General features: G+C 43.0%; 1 protein-coding gene across 2 annotated transcripts in view; it reads left to right on the forward strand.

Annotated features, from left to right (window-relative positions):
* The window catches only part of SEC24B (SEC24 homolog B, COPII coat complex component), a 34065-nt gene that overhangs the window by 3843 nt on the left and 13862 nt on the right, over positions 1–16360 (forward strand). Inside the window, exons 3-10 of one of the 2 annotated variants that reach the window (XM_056855981.1) lie at positions 1655–1759; positions 4162–4242; positions 10494–10675; positions 12303–12487; positions 13601–13703; positions 14102–14228; positions 15266–15375; positions 15679–15791. In XM_056855981.1, coding sequence (XP_056711959.1) covers positions 1655–1759; positions 4162–4242; positions 10494–10675; positions 12303–12487; positions 13601–13703; positions 14102–14228; positions 15266–15375; positions 15679–15791 — 1006 coding nt within the window. The remainder of the gene's footprint in view (positions 1–1654; positions 1760–4161; positions 4243–10493; positions 10676–12302; positions 12488–13600; positions 13704–14101; positions 14229–15265; positions 15376–15678; positions 15792–16360) is intronic. The other variant, XM_056855982.1, reaches the window with a different exon arrangement.

A 16360-nucleotide genomic window follows, 5' to 3' on the forward strand; every position in this document is an offset into this window, starting at 1 on the left:
AGTGTTCCAATAGAAATAAGGAGAAAATTAAGAGATTGTTTGATAATTTGATTTCCACAGCTGTATTTTATACAAAGCCTGCAGTCCATGATTTGGATTGTAAATTGCCCAACACCCCCATGCATACGCTAATCTGCCTGATCATGTTATTTGAGAGCAAGTCCCACTGAATTCAGTGGTGCTTACTCCCCTTTACTTGTGCATAGGATCATGACCTTTACTCTGCCTCACAATCATGCCTGGATGGGGTGGGGGGGAAGGGAAGCCCAACTGATGGAGGCAGAGGTACAGATGTTGTCTTTGTTCATTTCCTTTACAGAGAGAATGTGCAGTAGGAGAACGTCACAGTATTATATAGTTATATGGTGATAAGCCCCAGTGAACTCAATAGGATTTGCTTTCAAGCAAACATGCATTGGATTGAGCTGTAACCATGTCTTTCTCTGTGCCCATTTCTGGCTCTTTCCTCCCATGCAAGGACATGTGCTGTCTGTGGTGATTCTTCGTTGCCCCAAAAACAGTACTCTGTAAGAGGTGTTTTATAGGTTAATTTTTCAAGATACCTCTGGTGATGGTCTTTATTTAAATTTCTCATCAATTTACGTGCTCATCAATGCTGACTGATAATGTTGGCATTGATTTTTGGAACGTGATTTTTTAAAAGGTATGTGTTACAACTGATCTGTAATGTAAGGTCTAAAACAGTATCTAAAAATGGTGGTTTGCATACTGTGACTTCTACATGTCTATTCAGACAGACTGATATGCTGCAGCGGTCTGAAAATATTTGTTGAATGTTACGTATGTTTGTGCAGTCTCTGCCAAGCACTGTCTGAACTACAAAAAATAACTCTCTGTTGACCTCAGAGTTCTTGTACAACAGAGAAAATTTAACTACCATATGAAAATTCAGAGTCCTCATGAGTGAATTTCAGATCAAGAGAAATTCAGAATGGAGAAATTTGTTCTGTAATCATAGTAGCCATGCAACAGTGTGTTCCAAAACATGAATGCTACTTCATATTTGTAAATGTTACACCCTGTTAGCATGGTTAGAAAGATCTGGAAATGTGCTTTTATGTTCTGTGGAAATGTGCTTTTATGTTCTGTAGGTGACATAACAACCCCTTGTTTTTTCCTCTGCTTGATCACAGCCTGAGGGTGGAGCCTATATTTATTACGTCCTTAGTTTGTGAAGCAATTTGTGTGGATTAAGGACAAATAACATTTTTTACTCATTTCATGCATGACTAGCATATTTCCAAAGTTCTATTGCTTCAGAAATCAGTAAAGATGTTGAAGTTACATGTTAAAGGACATGGAAAGGGTTGCATAGTGAAATGTGTATTTGTGCCCCATGGTAACTGTGAAATCCTAAAAAAGAATTAACTTTAAAAAATGTTGTCCCAATGAGTTGTTTTAGTTCTACTAACTTTCTTTGTTGGCTACTAATATTTAACCCAACCATACTACTAACAATTGCCTGCTAAACTGCTTTAAAAAGATACTTTTCTAGTATTTGAGTAACTTTTCATGTTAAGATGTCCTTTACAATGCTTGGTTTTGCTCTCTTTCCTAATGCTCTGATTTGTGCTTTCAATTTCTTACCTTTCCCGACGGTCTGATTCTTGTGTTTGTGCTTTCCACTTCACAGGCATGCAGTATGGTGGATATGTTAATAATCAAGCTAGCTCTCCAGCAACCCCCTTGTCATCAAGTACAGATGATGAGGAAGAGGATGAGGAGGATGAGGAAGCAGGTCTGCTTTAGCTTTGCACCAGTATTTCTCATGTTTCGTGCCCATTTTTTAATTATCCTAATAACTGAAGAAGTCAGAAATTCTTTTTTGTATAGGAGTTAAAGATGGAGACCGGTGATACAAAAAACCTCTTCAGTAAGCATTTCACTTAGCATCAAAGGCATGGAAGTGCATACTGAACGTTCAGTTATGTTTTTTAAAAAGAGTTATCATGGCTTACGGTGCCTTTGCAGCATTTCTCATGTTAGAAATAATCTGATCTTTCTTTGACCTTATCATAAATACAAATTGCTTTCTTTGCAGTTAAATATGCTACCATAATTTGGTATTTAGCAGGTATGAAAGGGTTATCTGTAACTAATGGCAGTCCTAAGCAGAGTTAAACATTTCTAAGCCCATTGACTTCAGTGGACTTTAGAAGGGTGTAACTCTGTTTAGGATTACACTGATGGAATACACAACTATCTTGAGCCCCACAAACATCTGTGGCAATTTGGATTTTTTCCCCATTTTATTGTGCAGACAAACATTTGCCCGTGATAACTTATTTGCATATTAATCCATATGCCAGTCTGTTTCATTTGGCTTTTTTCCTTTTGCAATGAGTAATTATTAAGCGGACACATTATTTTAGTTTAAGCTTAGACAGACTTCAAAAACAGAGTCTGGTGCATGTGATAAAAGTTCAGCCGCCACAATTAAATAAATACTCAAGTTGTGGTATGTAGACAGTGTCTTTTTCAAAATTGAAATTTAGAATTACACATTTAATATTTATTTAAAACTATTTGTTGCTATATTAATGAAAAATTAATAGTACTCTTGTGCTGCTTGTGCTCTTATGCATCCCCCCAGGTAGCGCATGGGAATGTTGCCAGCTTGGCATGCATTGATGTGCCTTCTGGAGTGTGTTACTGGTTTTGTAACTTTGTCTTGTAACTGTTTTGTTTATTTTTTTCAAACGCTATTTCTCTTATGCCCTTCTGCACAAACTTGTTCTTCATTCCAGTTTAGTAAAAAAAAAAAAAAAAAAAAGTTCATTTCATCCTTTCTCTACTTCTGTGTTATTCCAGAAACCATAATAATTTTGGGTTGTCATTGAGGCATCTTAATGTGGTTTGAAATATTTTGTAGAAATACATATCGTATTACTTAGCTTGTGCAGTTTGCAGCCTATCAAATCCATTGCAAAAATATAAGAGTTCAGAACTCTTGGCTAGTGTCCTTATTTCACTCGCTTACTGCTATGAATTTGACCATCAGTTTCAGTATTGGATGAAATGATAGTTACGTTTAAAAAAATTTAATTCTTTGACCTCTTGTTTTCTTCAACATTTCTAGAGTCCTTGGGGAAGGGTTAAGTTTAAAAAACATAAATTAATTAGTGATGTAATGTCCAAAATTTAATTTTGAGAATCTCTTGAAGTAGTTTTAAATGTGAGATATCAGATGTGAGATACCTGAGCGGAAGGGCTGCGCCGGTGACTGGCAAAGGGGGTTCCCCCCCCACTGAGGCCAAAACCTTCCCCTTCTCCCCAAAACTCGTGCAACCGCTCCATAGGGTTGCACAGAGCTATGCCACCTAAAAAGATGGCGTATCTTGAGAAACAGGAAAGGGGGTGTTCCCGGGCCCAAAGGGCTTTGGAGGCCGTTGAAAGGCAGCCCCTCCCCTGGCCCTGCACCGGAACACCCCGGGAACTGGGTGTCTGGGTCCCCCCGCTAGCGTCCGTGCCACCCTGGACAACACAAGTGGCACGGGTGCCAGTGCAGGGGGCCCAAACACCAGCACAGCCCCTTCCTGGCCTCCAAGGACTTTTGTCCTTTCGGGTCAGGGCTGTTAGAAATAAAGTATTAAAGAAAACAGGACGTGTGTGTTGCTGAGTGACATGGTTCAGTTTGAATTAAAGGTGATGGTGACGACGATGAAGGAAAAGAATTTACACCAATAGGTGCCTGGTAGTCAGTGCTTGGAGCATTCCTTTTCTCTTGCCGCAGGGACCTTGGCCCAGGCTTCTCTCTCTTTCATAGTGTACGAATGCTGTGTACTTGTTCTGTTTGCAGACTCTTCTGGATTTGAAGTACTTGTGAGGGAAACAATGGTATCCAGTAGTCTACAATGGTGAATAATCTGTTGTCACTAACATCTTCTCAAGCCACTATTTTCTCATCAGTTTTTGTCTTTGGTAAAAAAAAAATTTAAGTAGTTTTGTAGGCGCAGACACAAATGATCCAGAAGGGAAGGTCTTTTTTTATAAATATTAGTATCTAGAATCTTGTCTTGTATTCTTGTTATATAATACTCTTATTTTCCACAAGAGTTCCTTATGGTTTATTACCTAGTAATGTTAAAACAGTGGTTGGCAGGCAAGCGAATTAACGTGTTCTTTTTTGGTTTCTTCTAGCTGTTGACAGCTCTTCCACTACAAGTAGTGCATCTCCTGTTCCCAACAATTATGATAACCTTGAAGGAGGTGGCTATCCAGGTAAATTATTTTTATTAATGTTTTAATATTAACATTACATTTTAAAAATACTAGAATGTAAAACTGGATCTTTTGTCCAACCTCAAATTTAACTTTAACTTGAGATTCAAATCATGGACCCTGGATTTTACAAAAAAATAATCAGTTCTACTTTTCAGGTAATAAGTTAAATCACACTGAGTGCTCTAACCATAAGTTATCCATTTTTTTGTGCTGACTTATGGCAACCTTGTAGGGGTTTTAAGGCAAGAGACGTTTGGAGGTGGTTTGATATTTCCTGCCTCCACATCATGACCCTGGAATTTCTTTGAGGTTGCCCAGCTAAATATTAACCAGGACTGACCCTGCTTAGCTTCTGGGATCTGATGAGATCAGGCTAGCCTCTAAAACCTTTTTTTTTTCACCTGTGTAACACAGATTTATACCCTATATTACAGCTTCTACAGCGCTTACTGGTCAATTCTACTATATGATGTTCAGCTGCAATCCTGCACGCAATTATGAGATGACTCTATTGAACTTGATACTTAGTAAAAACACAATCTGGCTAAGCCATAGTGTAATTCAATGGGAGCTGAATGTTATATGCATCCCCTTGTAAAATACATACTCGCTCTTAGGCAGGAGGGCGTCTTCAGCTTGGGTTATTTTCCTTTCCTTGCTTGGGAGGCAGGAATCAAAATACTAGGCCTTCCTGTCTCCCTGGGGGAAATGACCCCCTCCTTTCTGAGAGCTCCAGTTAATTTCCTGCCTTTGTTAAGGGAAGCAGCGTTGGCAGCGTCCTGCTGCCCTTCTCGTTCTTCAGAAAAGGAAATTAACTAGTTTTAAGCTTAAATTAGGTTTACTGTTTAGCCTGTATTTGTCTCTCCCCCCCCCCCGTCCATGTTCTGTTTTGTCGAATCCCCGGGTCGTTAAGGTAATTATCCCCTTTTTCCCACCCAAAAAAAAGATGGCAGAGTCCACTAACGACGATTACATTTCGTCAGTGGACTTAGACCCTGGACTTCTTACTGCCGCAGGGCAGGGGCTGGAAGGATCGGCTAGCGGTCCTTCGGCCAGCGACTCTACCCTTAAGGAGATGAAGCGCAAGAAAGCGCTGTCGAAGAAGGACAAGGGGGCGAAGAAGGCTAAAGGCTCCCATTCTTTAGGGACACTCGTACATCCCATGTCTCACAGAGACCTTCTCATTCTAGGCGCTCGGGGGGGCGGTTCTTCTCCTGGTTCCTCGGACGACGAGGACAGGGAGGAGGGAGAGTTTTTCCCCGAGGAAGTAGACTCTCCCCCACCAGAGGAAAAGCAGCTTAGGCTTTTCCCGTAGGACGATTTCTCCTCCATACTGTCTAAGACCCTGGTGGCGCTGGACCTCTCTGAGACCCAAGACTCTCAGCCCTCCAACAAATTAAGGGGCTCCAGGGAGTTTTTTCATAAGCACTCTGTGCTCCAAGGGTCATCCCAGTCCCTGAATACTTCACATCCCTAATTATGGCTGAGTGGGGAAAGCCCTTGGCAAGCAAGCAGATGCCAGTAACTGCTAAGAAATTTTACTCTTTAGCTTCCGCTTCTAATCAGCTACTGCAGGTTCCGGTGGTGGAGGCCCCTGTCATCGCCTTGCATTCCTTTGATCTAATGGCAAGGGATGGCATGGGTTCCATTCGGGACCCTCTGGACAGAAAGGCAGAGCTCGCCCTCAAGAGAGCTTACAAGGCCTCCTCTCTGGTGGTTAGCGCCTCAGTGACGGCAGCCCTTGTATCCAGGGCAGCCATTGTTTGGATGCGTAAATTGCAACAGCTTATTCCCGATAAAGAGAAGAAGGCATCAGAGGGAGCCTCTAGAGTGCTAAAAGCTGTCACCTTTTTAGCAGACTCCACTCTGGATACGCTCTTCTTTTCAGCCAGGCCATGGCCACCCAACCAACTGCCAGACAGGGTCTCTGGCTATGCCCTTGACAGGCCAACCCCCACAGAGCTTATGGGGTTTCCTTATCAAGGCAAAAAACTCTTTGGGGACCAGTTGGACACCATTTTAATTGAGGCCAGAGATAAGAAAAAAGCTCTCCCAAAGAGCTGTAGGAGGGAAGAGAGAGGGACATTTTCCCACTCCTTTAGCTCCTCACACACCCTACAAAGGTTCAGGAGGGGCTCCTGGAATTCGTACAGAAGCTCCTTTCGAAGGGGAGGTCGCAATTCCAGACCCCCACGCTTCTACCAGCCAAATGCTGATAAGTCAGGTGGCGGGCCTAGGCAGCCCAAACAGTGACTCCGGGGCACTCCCGGTGGGGGGCCGCTTATCTCAGTTTGCAAAAAAATGGACGGCCTCACACGCGGACCATTGGGTGGCCCAGATAATCAAGCAGGGTTACCTAATCGAGTTCCTCTGCCCCGCCCCCCGACAAGATTTTCTTAAAGCCTCGCCCTCTCAGCGGAGAAAAACTCCTTCGCACAAGGACGGCAGTCCAACACTTATGAGGCATTCAAGCCATCGAACCCATGGAGCACTCAGAGCGCTTCACAGGGGTTTACTCCGTGTTCTTCACGGTCCCGAAGAGGAACGGGGACTGGAGGGCCATCCTGAACCTCAAGTTTGTAAACAAGTTTGTCCTTTACAGAAGGTTCAGGATGGAGACCCTCAGATCCATCATGGAGGCCTTGACACCAAGAACCTTTCTAACATTGGTGGATCTCACAGAGGCTTACCTACATGTCCCAATTCACCCACACCATCGGAGATTCCTCTGGTTTGTCTGTCAGGACGACCATTATCAGTTCCGCGCTCTCCCATTCAGCCTTTCTTCTGCCCCCAGGGTCTTTACCAAGATCCTGGTGACCCTACTGGTGGAGGCCCGAAAACGGGGTCCAGGTACATCCGTACCTGGACGACAGCTTGATATGCACGCCTTCAAGGGAACTCAGTTTAATCCATACCCAATTAGAAGTCCGGCTTCTCCAGGAGCACGGGTTCCTGATCAACTGGGAGAAGAGCCACCTAATATCATCCCAGAGACTGGTTCATTTAGAAGTGGTCATAGATACGCTTTCCAATCGCCTCATCCTCCCTATGGAAAAGGTGATTTCCGTCTCCAGCAGGGCTAGGAGGGTCTCGACCTCAACATCGGTATGACTCATGGCATTAGCCAAACTCCAAGGTCCCATGACTGCTTGCATTCCGGCGGTCCCTTGGGCCCGATACCACGCAAGACCCCTCCAGTGGTTTCTTCGCATTCATCAGCAGGATCTCATCCGGAAGAGAAACAAGCTCTTGACCCTTTCAACCTCAGCCATTTTAGGCTTGAAGTGGTGGACTGTTCCATCCAACCTGTCAGAGGGACTGGTTTTCCTGCACTATCCACCAGTCCAACTATTCACGGATGCCAGCCTGACAGGCTGGGGAGCCACTTTCCAAAACCAACCGGCTCAAGGGGTCTGGGGACCTCTGGAGAGGGGCAAAAGTATCAACTTCTTGGAGATCACGGCCATTCACAAAGCCATATTACATCTCGGCCCTCAACTATGCCAGAGACATCTGCTGATCAGAACCGACAACGTGGTGGCCAAAGCCCGCGTAAACAAACAGGGTGGCTCAAGGTCGTCCAGCCTTCACTGGCAAGTGTCACTGATCCTGGATTGGGCAGAACTCCATCTAGCGTCAGTTACAGCCGAACACATACAGGGCACCCTAAATGTACAGACAGACTGGCTGAGTCGCCAACAGCTCGACGAAGCCAAGTGGTCTCTGAACACAGAGGTTTTCAGTCAGATCTGCCTCAAGTTCGGGAACCCTCTAGTGGACCTTTTTGCGACTCCATCCAACTCGCATCTACCCAGGTTCTTCTCAAGGTACCATCAGATGGGGGCGGAACAGGTGAATGCCCTGCTTTCCCCTTGGCCACCGGGGCTCCTCTATGCATTTCCCTCCTACCACTAATCCCAAGAGTTATCAGGCGCATTCGTGTTCCGGACTGGCCAAGGCAACCGTGGTATCCTGCACTATGACAGATGTCCATTCGACCTCACTGGCGTCTCCCAGACAGGCACGATCTTCTCTTCCATGGACCCATCTGTCACCCAGACCCGGGGTGGTACCACCTGTCCGTATGGCTATTGAGAGGAGAAGGCTACTGACCTTTGGGTACACTTCCGATGTTGTTGAAACCATCCTCATGTCCAGGAGACCGTCCATCCAACGAATTTATGGAGCCACTTGGAAGGCCTTTGCAACTTGATGCAACCGTAATAAGGTGGATCCACTCAAACCAAGAGTAGTAGACATCCTTCCTCCAGGATGGAAAGAAACTGGGGCTCAAGATCTCGACTATACGGCGTCAATTGGCCGCCATTGCCACCATCATTCCCCGCTTGTCAGGCCACGCCATTTCTGCCCACCCTCACATCAAGGCATTCCTGAGAGGCGTTAAATCTTCCTCCGGCTGTCGCACACAGATACCCCACCTGGAACCTACGTACAGTTTTAAAAACCCTTACCAAACCTCTGTTCGAACCCCTGCGAGTAGTGGATCTAAAGTGGCCTTGTTTCTGACCACAATTACTTCGGCACGAAGGGTGTCAGAACTTGGAGCACTATCCATCAGACCTGATTTGTGCGTCTTCCGCAGGGACAGTGTCATTCTACGCACGGATCCCTCATTTGTTCCAAAGATAAATTCACATTTTCATCGTGACCAGGAGGTGGTCCTATCCACCTTCGTTCCCCAACCCTCGAGTCAGCAAGAAAGGGAGTGGCACTCCTTAGATGTCAAGAGGGCATTGAGGATTTATATTAGGCGTACATAGCATATTAGAGCTTCCGACTCTGTTTATAACACTGACCGCCCCAAACAGGGGGAAAGCAATCTCTAATGCTGCAATCAGCAACACCATCAAGTGCTGTATCTCGCATGCATACAGGGTGTCTGGTCTCCAGACTCCACTCAACGTTACAGCCCATTCCATTAGGAATGCGGCCACCTCGGCAGCCTTTAACCATAGAGTGTCTTTAGAACAAATCTGTAGGGTGGCGACTTGGTCATCGGTATCCACTTTCACCAGGCACTACAGAGTTGACCTGTTCGCCTAGGAAGCTACCAACTTCGGACGAAGGGTGCTTCAAGAGGTACAGGATACCTAATTGCTCCCTCCCTATTTTTAAGTAGCTCTTGTACGTCCCGAGCTCAAGATGCCCTCCTGCCTCAGAGCGAGAAAGAGCCTTGAATTACTTACCGTGAAGGCTCCTTCTGCTCTGAGGTACAGAGGGTGTCTTCCCCTCCCGATGGTACCTGCAATAATAATAATAATAATTAAAAAACAGGAATTGTTATTATGATTACATTTTTTCAGGGGAGTTTGTCCCTTACCTCTTCTTGTCAATTGTTTTCCCTGAGGTTTTAATACAGGGGAAGTTCAGTTATTTCCAGTTAGGTTCTTCCTCTACCTTATGATTTTGCTCTTCAATGACTGGAGCTCTCAGAAAGGAGGGGGTCATTTCCCCCAGGGAGACAGGAAGGCCTAGTATTTTGATTCCTGCCTCCCAAACAAGGAAAGGAAAATAATCCGAGCTGAAAACGCCCTCCGTACCTCAGAGCAGAAGGAGCCTTCACGGTAAGTAATTCAAGGCTCTTTCTCTGTTATGTACCATTTTAAAATGTTAATCTTTTTATCAGACCTGTACATTTATGTGTATCATTAATGCATATCATTTCATTTTTGTCTCTGTTCTCCTAGTGATATTTGATGTTCCCATTTTATACTGTAAAGAATTGTGGGGCTGGGATTCTTTTCCCGAGCTAATGTTGATTTGGTGTAACTGCATGAGTGGCATCTGGCCTTATGTTATTGTAGAATTGGGGGCGGGGGGCTTAAGCCAGATGGTTTTTTAATGAAATAGCCAGATTGTGTTTTAATGAAAACATTAGTCTGGTATCTGTGGTGAATGGAGCATCCATGTATATTTTCCATAAAAAGAGGATGTGAAGCTATGGAAGATGTCAGTGTCAGTGAGCAGCTCTCTAGGGAACAGACAAAATAAATTGCTGTCATTCAGATTGACTTTTAAGTCACTTGAAAAATGCCTCATTTTCAGCAGTATTTCAGGGAGCAGAAATATATGAGAACAGGTTTGGGATATGTGTGACTGCTGCGTCATTGTCCCTCGTTCAGAGCGAGCGCAGGGAGAGTGCTTTGTCTGCTTGTGTTTTTGGCCCTCGCCTTTTTTAAAAAAAAGTAAAAAAGTTATTTAAAATGGAATATTGATCTTTTTAGAGGCACGTTCTACGACTAGTAGTCCAGTTCCTGTTTCTTCAGTTTCCCAAACATCGAAACCCTCTAAACCTTTTGGCTACGGGTACCCTGCTCTCCAACCTGGCTATCAGAATGTAACACCACCACCTGCCATGCAGCCAAATAACTCTGGATATAATTCTGGATTTCCTCAGTACCCACAGGTTAGAGATTTTAAAAATCCTCTTATTAAAAACATTGCCTGCCTGATGTGGTTTTTGACAAAATGAAGTGAATGCAAATGTATAGCATACTGCCATGCCTGTACCTGGGTTGGAATTCTAATTCTTTGATTTTAAAACAGCATATTCTTTGTACTCCAGTGGAAAGAAAGGGACTATCAAACAAAATTAATCTGTGCTGAGTATTTTGCTTCTCCTAGCAATGGGGGCTTCAGAACAGTCTTTTGCGGGTCAGTTGCCTTCAGCAGGCCAACATGCAAACAGTTAGGCTGACATCTTGAAATACAGTTAAAGAGGAACAATTAGAGAGTTGCAGCCCCCAGGCAGAACCCACAAATTTCTCAACGTCAGCCAGGCCAAGCCTAGCTGCTTTGCTATCCATTCTTAGCATCTCACATGGCAAAAATCCACACCCACTGTTCTCTGCTGCCCTAAGTGTGGCTTGCAGAAGAACATTGTTACAACCCATTCAGCTGGGAAACCAAGCCAATTTTAAGGGACTCCCTGTGTAGAGATGAAGGCCCTCTTAGCAGTGCAAGAGCTATTTCCCCATACTATTCATAGCAACTGCTGCTTAGTCAATGTTTATGGATTTAGAGAGGATGATAATTGGTTACTCAAGCTGGCAGTAAATAAACACAGATATGTGGATTGGTTTCTTAGTGGTACAACAATCTGGCTTAGAACAAATTCTAAATTATATTAGTTTTTAAAAGCAAACTTGCGCTTTTCAGATTATTAAACGTGAAAGCTGTGCACATCCAATTGCATTTATTTAAATTCACTCACTAAATTCTTATCACTGCCCAATCAACTTTTCAACCTCTCAAACATATAGCATTAGTAGTGTCTGCTGTGTTTCTGAGGCAGTGATATGAAAATAAAAGTATTGGCAATGTAGCACTTCAATTGGGTTGTATGAGCTAAAGTAGGGTATGTTATACTTTCCAGCCTACATCATACCACCCTGCCCCATAAGCTTATCACACCCTAGCCGACAATGCCTGGAGTATTGTTTAGGCCTAAGCGGTGAGTTAATTTGTGGTAAGGCAGTAAAAGGGGTTTTCTACCAGTGACTACCCACATGACCAGGAAGATGTGACCTCTGTGCTAACTTTACGAGAAGCTGTACAAGTATATTACAGAAGAGATGTCAGTGAGTCTATCAAGAGCCCATGCCTTACTGTTCCTGGGTGAAACATACTTGAGGAAGAAGTTTAGGAAAGGATGAGGGGACAGGTTAATGGAGAAAGGGGGGGATTAAGTCACATTGGCCAGGGTCCAAAGAACCATACAACTAGTTCCATGAATCCAAATTGGGTTTGGACTTGTGTATAACAAAAAGCAACCCTCCCTGCCACATGGCATACTTTTTTTGAAGGTGAGAGGATTTTCAGAAAGTGGTTAATGATGTAGTATGGCTGTTATTTAAAGAATGATTAAAAGAAATCACTAGCTCTTTTAAGCAACTCTTACTTGGTTAGAAGTTGGGTCAGTGCCGGGCATGGGGGGGATTCTTGGGATTAGTGGGTGGAAACCCCACAGAAGAGGTAATGGCGAGGAAGCTAATACGACATACTAAATGTTTGTCATTAATGGTTGCTTCTAGCAATATCCCACAATGAGTCAACTGTCAGCTAGTCTTGGAGGACTAGGTCTACAGCAGGCTCAGCAGCCAGAGAGCTTAAGACCGGTCAACCTTACTCAAGATAGAAATATCCTGCCTATTGCTCCAGTCCCTGCTCCTGTGCCTAATTTGAACTCAGATCTGAAGAAGCTGAACTGCAGCCCAGAGTAGGTATAAAGTTTCCAGTATTAAGCATGTTTACCTCCTTACATTTCTTGGGTTGATTGATCTCTGTCTGAGGAACATATAAAGCCTTATAATATCAGATCACCATTCCATCTAGCTCAGGGGCCTGCATCCTGTGGCTCTAGAGCCAGGTGTGACTCTCCAGAGAACCAAATTGGCTCTCTGATAAAGAGAAATACATTAAGGTATATTGGAGGGCCAGAATAACCGGGATATGAAAGGAATGGCAAGGAAAAAAAATTAGGGTAGACTGAAGGGCTTCTTAGAGATACTTAAGAGAAAGGAAAATAATAGAGCCATTGCCAGTGATCGTAGTGCAGGCCATGGGCAGGTTTATTCCAGTGCACTGAAATAATCACATGGGTTGCTCCTATATATATGACTTATTGTGGGACCTCATGTGTGCCAGTTCTGCAACAACCAGTGTTTGGGCTGGAAAAAACTTTAGGGATTGTTAATCAATGTGCCAATTATCAGTAATGTTGTAAATTTTCAGTTATGAAAATGGACTTCCTTATACTGGCTCTTTGATTACTTGCGCATATATATATACCGTAGTTGGATTTGTTTGCTAAAACTACAATAATCCATACCCCACGACATCTTTCTGCCCCTTCTGTTATGTCATGCAGCTGGTATGCTGTTTAGGAAGGGTAAATAAAGGCCCCTATGTGGCTGCTGCTGCTCACTGTACACTGTGACACCATTGCAGTGTTGGCATGGCTACAGGTAGATGGCCATGGTGTAGATTTGGCTAACGAACAGTCTTGCTGTTTTTTTGATGGAAAGCTGTAATTATCCGAGCTCATAAATTACTGAAGTCTGTTGCTGTCGTTTGTGTCCCAGATACATACATAGTGACACCTCATTATAAATGGTGGAAAATATGGGTAGCATTGAATGCTGAAATGAGGATAAGGGGGAGGGAGTCATCACACTAGTTGTCCCTTGAATGCTTTACACTTATGCAGAGGTTTGCATGATGGTTCTGGATATTTGCATTATGCGGTGGCCCTTGAGAACGTGGCCTTTTCTATGCAGCAAATACTGTGGATCATAATCTGTGAAACTAACGCATGCACTTTATCTTCTAGCTCATTTCGATGCACTTTGACAAATATCCCTCAGACTCAAGCTTTGCTAAACAAAGCAAAACTTCCTTTGGGGTTGCTTCTACATCCCTTCAGAGATCTAACGGTAAAATGCCTTTTTAAGCGCAAATTTTGATTTAACTATAAGCAAAAGTTGGTCAACATTCAGAAGTAAACTGGAGTGGAAAGTTGGTTTACATTAAGGTGGTATAATCTGTGGTTGTGCTGTATTTCTTGAAACGGAGAAAAACCCAGAGAATAGGTGCAAATATAAATGTATTTGTGGCATAAACCTCAATAGAGTTCTCTTTGAAATAAGCTTCAGATTGTCACCTTTATGCCTGTTCTGTTCTATCCCTTTTTTATATCAGCTATGTTTAATATATGTGATCTATTGTGAAATACAGCATTGTGATAATGTCTTAACAGTAAATTTAGTAGGATGTTTGGAGTTGGGAAGAATTTGAAATGTTTTAAAATTCACATGCTGCAATTTTTTTTTAGCAGTTACCCGTGATAACATCAAGTACCATTGTGAGATGTAGGTCATGCAGAACATACATCAACCCTTTTGTTTCCTTTATTGATCAAAGGAGATGGAAATGTAACTTGTGCTACAGAGTTAATGATGGTAAGTATTAATAACAGAAGCTATAATCCAAAGGACTGCATGGTAGACTTGAAAGGCACAGGTGTACAGAGAAGCTTCAGAAGTTGTGTCCTCCTTTGTGAAGCCAGCCCCCTTTCAACATGGGAGCAGCTCCTAAAGCATAGGGGCAGCACGATCTCTTACTGTACTTGAGAACATTCTTCAAAGGTCATACTTTCCGTTTTAAAAGGTATTAAGTAAACAGTGGTGTTAACAGGGATTGTCGAGACAGAGAACCATCTTATATTTCCTTTTGCCTCTGTGTCATCCATTTTGTTTCCCTAGTTAAAGCAGCCTGTAAAATTCCACCCACAGGCCTAGCTTTCTCTCTCGATAACACCAGATGCTGACTATCACCAACGGACCCAGTTCTCAAGGTCTCTTCACACCATCCTTAATTGGACTGTGAGGAACCTGTGTGATGAAATGGGAGGGGTGAAATCACTCATTTTTCCTGGCAGCCTTATTCCAATCTGAACCGGCCCAAAGCACCTAGAAAGTTCTCCCCAAGAACTGTCATGATTGGGAGCTGAGGGTCACCTGTTCCTGGCCTACTTTTCCATAAGTTTCAGTAACTAGAAATGAAGTAATTCCTCTTTCAACTACCTTTGCATCCTGTTACTCTGTCGCTCTGAACCATGCTTTGCTTTATCAGGCCTTATGCCCTAAGAACCAGCTTATATCATGTAACATCTATAAGTACATATTTAGACTTCTTTAGTTAATCGTTGCATATGCCAAAGACATTGTAACTTGTATTTTCTCTTTTTTTTGCTTATTTACTATCAATAAAGCTTTTAAAGCTATTATTAGTGAGTTTACTGACCAATCCCAGAGCCTCTCACTCACAATACTAGAAAGAAAACAGGGTCTCTGTTTTTACTACGATAACATGTTGAATGGGATAGGTTTGTTGTTGTTGTTGTTTTTGGCATTGTAAGGCCATTCCACAGTGGGCTAAGAGTGCTACAAACAAATTCTTTACCTTTTGACAATAACTTATTTGTTTTACAACTCAGTTCCAGAAGAATTTATGTATAATCCTCTGACACGATCATACGGCGAACCTCACAAACGGCCAGAAGTGCAAAACTCTACGGTGGAGTTCATTGCTTCTTCAGATTATATGGTAAAGTAGACATTTTTAAATGCTTGGCAAAAATAAATTCTCATGTATCCTTGGAGGTGTTTTGAAGTTGGAACTGAAGGCAGTCATGAACTTAGAGGTTACTTCCCCACACACACACACACACTGACTACTTCCTACTAGCTTTTCTTACAGCTGTTTGCTTTATTTACAAAGGGCTGACACAGATGTGACGGGATCACAGGAGTTTGCAAAGTAAAATAGTTGATAGTTCTAAATAAACAAATAGAGAATAAAAAGGGCTGTATCGATACGAGTTTTAACAGATTTAATTTTATTTTACAGCTTCGTCCACCTCAGCCTGCAGTGTATTTGTTTGTATTTGATGTGTCCCACAATGCAGTAGAAGCCGGATATTTGTCAATTGTGTGTCAGTCTTTGCTGGAAAACTTAGACAAGTAAGAACCTTCTCTTTTTTTTTAGCAGTTGTGTGGTACAATAGTCAGGATTCTTCAGCCGTTATAAGTATTACTTGAATTGTTGTCTCTTCATTGCTTTGGGCACACGTCGACAGTGCCTCCTTTCTCTCTCCCTTTTGTGCCTTTGGTCCCGGGATGACCTCCTTTTAAGGCACTTACTAACTAGCTCTTAAATGCTTGGGGCAGAGGGAAGAATGACATATAGAGATTGAGACTAGGAAGGCAGCCATGAAGGAGCTAGAAAAGATTTTGAAGTGTAAGGATGTGTCACTGGCCACCAAGACTGGATTAATTCATGCCATCGTATTTCCTATTACTATGTATGGGTGTGAAAGCTGGACAGTGAAGAAAGCTGATAGGAAGAAAATAGATTTCTTTGAAATGTGGTGTTGGAGGAGAGTGTTACGGATACCGTGGACTGCCCAAAAAAACAAATCAGTGGTTTATAGATCAAATCAAGCCTGAACTGACCCTAGAAGCTAAAATGACTAAATTGAGGCTATCGTATTTTGGTCGAGTCACTGGAAAAGACTGTCATGCTAGGAAAC

The sequence above is a fragment of the Euleptes europaea genome, chromosome 9 (assembly GCF_029931775.1).
Source record: "Euleptes europaea isolate rEulEur1 chromosome 9, rEulEur1.hap1, whole genome shotgun sequence".
Lineage (NCBI taxonomy): Eukaryota > Metazoa > Chordata > Lepidosauria > Squamata > Sphaerodactylidae > Euleptes > Euleptes europaea.